The sequence below is a fragment of the Myotis brandtii genome, unplaced genomic scaffold (genome assembly GCF_000412655.1).
Source record: "Myotis brandtii unplaced genomic scaffold, ASM41265v1 scaffold633, whole genome shotgun sequence".
Lineage (NCBI taxonomy): Eukaryota > Metazoa > Chordata > Mammalia > Chiroptera > Vespertilionidae > Myotis > Myotis brandtii.
The window spans coordinates 3423505-3427785 of record NW_005370423.1 but is presented as its reverse complement, the minus strand read 5'-3'; the positions used below and the strand labels follow the sequence as shown (position 1 = coordinate 3427785).

General features: G+C 58.1%; 2 protein-coding genes across 2 annotated transcripts in view; one reads left to right on the top strand and one right to left on the bottom strand.

Annotated features, from left to right (window-relative positions):
• The window catches only part of LONP2 (lon peptidase 2, peroxisomal), a 195725-nt gene that overhangs the window by 142544 nt on the left and 48900 nt on the right, over positions 1-4281 (top strand). The gene's annotated exons all lie outside the window — the stretch shown is intronic.
• The window catches only part of ABCC11 (ATP-binding cassette, sub-family C (CFTR/MRP), member 11), a 49956-nt gene that overhangs the window by 32816 nt on the left and 12859 nt on the right, over positions 1-4281 (bottom strand). The window contains exons 6-9 of the mRNA XM_014528394.1: positions 3718-3951; positions 2314-2474; positions 1705-1859; positions 760-908 (exon numbers count right to left, since the gene is read on the bottom strand). Coding sequence (XP_014383880.1) covers positions 760-908; positions 1705-1859; positions 2314-2474; positions 3718-3951 — 699 coding nt within the window. The remainder of the gene's footprint in view (positions 1-759; positions 909-1704; positions 1860-2313; positions 2475-3717; positions 3952-4281) is intronic.

Sequence of the window (4281 nt, the reverse complement as noted above, 5' to 3'; positions counted from 1 at the left end):
ATAGATATAGATATAGACATAGATATAGACATAGATATAGATATAGACATAGATATAGACATAGACATAGATATAGATATATAGATATAGATATAGACATAGACATAGACATAGATATATAGATATAGATATAGATATAGATATAGATACAGTATATGATAAACTCCAACCGGCCGGCATGCTGTGGTCTGACTCCACCTGCTGTGAGCACTGTGTGACCTCAAGGCCTGGGCCAGGCAGAGGAGACGGCTGCGCGGAGTACGGATGAGCCCTTGGCTACAAACCCCCATGATGCCCTCCTGCTTTGGCTACAGTCTCGGCCTCCCCAGCTGTGAGCCCACGTCTCCAAGATCAGCCCCTGCCCTGCTCTCCTCAAAGACGGATCCCTGCTCCGTCCCAGGGCCAGGGTCAGGCCCCAACGGGAAAGACAGAAGGAACCACGCCTTTTATTTAAAAGTGTATTTGGGGGGCTCTATTTTGGTCACAGAGAAATGCATCCATTTAGGGTTCCCAATCACTGGGGTGTGAACTACACATTCCAGCTCCCCAAGCCCCCCGACGACGGTCACCCCTCCCTCCCACAGCTGTGGCCACAGGGATGTCTGTTCCTCGCAGGGGTCGACATGGAAGGAAAACCAAAATCCATTCCTAGTACCTATTTGCAAACCATTGAAGTCTTTGAGGGGCACACGCTGGAAAAGGACAAATGAGAAAACCTCCTGTCCATTCAGAGGGAAAACAAAACACCCAGACACGTACCAGGGAAGCTGTGAGCTCCAGCTGGAGGCCAACGTGCGTGAGGAACATCACCAAGGTGGCCACGGTGGGGGCCACGAACAGCAGCACCGTGCCCAGGCTCTGGATAAACCCGCTCTTCTCCATCAGCTTCCTTTCCTTCCTTCTCAGATCTGGGGAATGAATGAGAAACCCACAGAAGTCAGCCACAGGAACACTCTCCACAGACAATCCGTGGTCAGCCACGGGAACATCCTCCACAGAACACAGAACAATCTGTGGTTGGCCACGGGAACATTCTACACAGAACAATCCGTGGTCGGCCACGGGAACATCCTCCACGGAACACAGAACAACCCGTGGCCAGCCATGGGAACATTCTGCACAGAACAACCCATGGTCAGCCACGGGAACATTCTGCACAGAACAATCCATGGTCGGCCACGGGAACATCCTCCATGGAACACAGAATAATCCATGGTCAGCCACGGGAACATCCTCCATGGAAACAGAACAACCGGTGGTCAGCTATGGGAACATTCTGCACAGAACAATCCATGGTCAGCCACGGGAACATTCTGCACAGAACAATCCATGGTCGGCCACGGGAACATCCTCCACGGAACACAGAACAACCCATGGTCGGCCATGAGAACATTCTCCATGGAACATAGAACAACCCATGGTCAGCCACGGGAATATTCTGCACAGAACAATCCATGGTCGGCCACGGGAACATTCTACACAAAACACAGAACAATCCGTGGTCAGCCACGGGAACACTCTGCACAGAACAATCCATGGTCGGCCACGGGAACACTCTGCACAGAACAATCCATGGTCGGCCACGGGAACATCCTCCACGGAACACAGAACAACCCGCGGAGCACGAAGGAAATGCCCAGAAGGTGGGTGGCGTGGCACACCGGGACAGCCGTAGGCTCTGAGCAGGAAGCAGTTGCTCTGTACCTTTAATTATGTGTGCGAATGGCTTCTCCCACGTGTACATTTTAATCAGCTTAATGCAGGTGAGGGCTTCACTGGTCACCCGGATGCGCTGGCCGCTGACCTCAGAGGTTTGCTTCTGTGGTCGGAGGCGGCAGGCGAGGGTTCCCAAAGGGAAACGCCAGATGCGGACGAACCGCTGGTTAACTCTGCACCGGGCGGCCCATGAGACCGAGCGCTAGGTCCCTGCTGACGGCTTTCAGAGGTGCCCCCTCTAGGGCGCCTGCCCCTGGGTCCCTGCTGTCCTTCCTGGGGGTCCTTCTCTCCTGGGGCCAAGCCAGGCTGCGGCTGACGCAGCAGAGTCTGACTGCTCTGCCTTTGGGAGCCCAACCCGCTAACAGTCGCAGGCCCCTTTCCGGGGACCGAGGGAGGAGACGCCTCGTTTGGATGGCTCAGAGCACATGTCATCCAAGAACCGCTTCCTGTTTTGCCCAATTTGTTTTCACCTGCAATGTAAGCAGCCAAGGTGCCCCCTCCCCCCACGACCCCGAGAGGCACCGTGTCCAGTCGGAGGTACCCCCGTGACGGAGCCCCGGCGCCCTGGGAACGGCCAGCCTTACCATCAGCAGTAAGATCAGGAGGTAGGAGAGCGTGGCGATCAGCGCGGTGGGTCCCAGCGTGAGGTAGGAGGTGACGCTGCAGGTGAGCAGCGACGAGCAGCTCAGGAAGATGAGGGGGCCGTAGTACATGCCTTCGAACAGGTAGTTGGTGTCGCTGGTGAAGAAGCTGATGGCCTGGAAGAAGCAAGCCCGAGGCCCGGGGTCACCTCTCCAGTCACCCCGAGCCCGTGTCTTTTTTCTTAATATTGTTATTGATTTCAGGGAGGAAGGGAGAGGGAGAGAGAGAGAGAAACAACAATGATGAGAGAGAATCATGGATCGGCTGCCTCCTGCACGCCCCCCGCTGGGGGTCCAGCCAGTAATGCGGGCCTGTGCCCTCGCTGGGCATTGAACCGCGACCTCCTGGTTCATAGGTCGACGCTCAACCACGGAGCCACGCCGGCCAGGAGAAGGTCCGTGTCTTTGAAGGGGGCTCGAAGGAGGGGGGCAGCCAGAAGTGTGCGTGGTGGGGACTGGCGGGGGCCGGTGCATTTGAGGACTGGAGGTCACCCGGCCAGGTGGGAGCCGGGAGGCCACCTCGGGCTGGAGGAGGCTGGAGAGGGGCTGAGGCCAGGGCCCGAAGCGGGTGACTTGATAAGGAGCCGAAGCAGAGCCGCCTTCCCATCAATCTCAATGGCCCTCAACATAAAAGTCACCATGAGCCCGGCCGGCGTGGCGCAGGGGTGGTGTCCACCCAGGACCCGGGAGGTCACGGTCCGACTCCCAGTCAGGACACAGGCCTGGGCTGTGGGCTCCATCCCCAGTGAGGGGTGTGCAGGAGGCAGCCGGTCCACGATTCTCTCTCATCATGGATGTTTCTCTCTCTCTCTCTCTCCCTTTCCCTTTTGCTCTGAAATCAATAAAAATTCATTTTTTTAGAAAAAAAAACTTCCTTTAAAAATAAAAGTCATCCATGTTCCTCAAGCCACAGGAAAGCAGGGAGATTGGAATTAAATATATAAAACCCCAGTGTCCCCACGACTACGGGCCACACATTGTCACGGCCCCTCCCATCCCTGTCAGTGTCTGTGTGGTCCTTATGTTGCCAGGGGAGCAAGACCAGCCCCACCCCACTCCCGTCACCGAGGGGAGTGGGCACCCAGGGAGCCCTCGGGATTGCTTTTCCCTGGGGGCGTCCCTGGGCGGTGAAGTCCTCCCACACCCTCCTCCCTGGCAGGCGTCCCCGGGGGCCCAAGCAGGCCGCCCCAGAGCAGGCTCCGTAACTGCAGCGGAGCAATGGAGGGACCCTGTCTCCCGGCTCAGAGCTGACCTGCCCGGGGACCCCAGCGAGGCTGCTGGTGGCCATCACCCCCCTGGGAATCATTCCCTCTCCCTCCCCTGGCCCCGGGCAGCGCTGGCCGGCCGCCCCGGCACTGACCTCGCCCGTGGTGATGTGCGTCAGCGACTTAAACTGCAGCAGCTTCTGGAAGGCCAGGGAGGCGGCGGCTGTGCGGAAGCGGATGCCCGTGCGCTGGCTGAATACCCAGCACGCGCACATGCTCAGGGACTTGAGGCATTCGATGACAAACAGGGCGAGGCACAGCCCCACGCCGTACCCGACGCCCCCGGACTGCTCCTGGGAGTGTTCCAGGATCCTGGGGATAATCAGCCCCTGAAACAAGCGCGGGAGCCGGGCTCGCTCAGGCCTGCCAATCCCACCGAGGCCTCATGGGCTCCACCGCGAACCAGGCACAGAGAAGGTAGACACATTGCCCAGGGGCACCAGCCCTGACGCGGACCAGCCGAGGTTGGAACCCAAGCCGTGGCTGCGCAACTCACACTTATTATTAGCTCTCCTGCCCCAAAAGAGCGTTGTGTTCAGAGCAGCAGTGGGGAGACAATACATCCTGTGAGGACTGGTACCCATTCCCCCACAGCTCCCATGCCTACCTCTGGCCACACCCACCTCCTGCCACACCCACCTCCCACCATGCCCCACCTC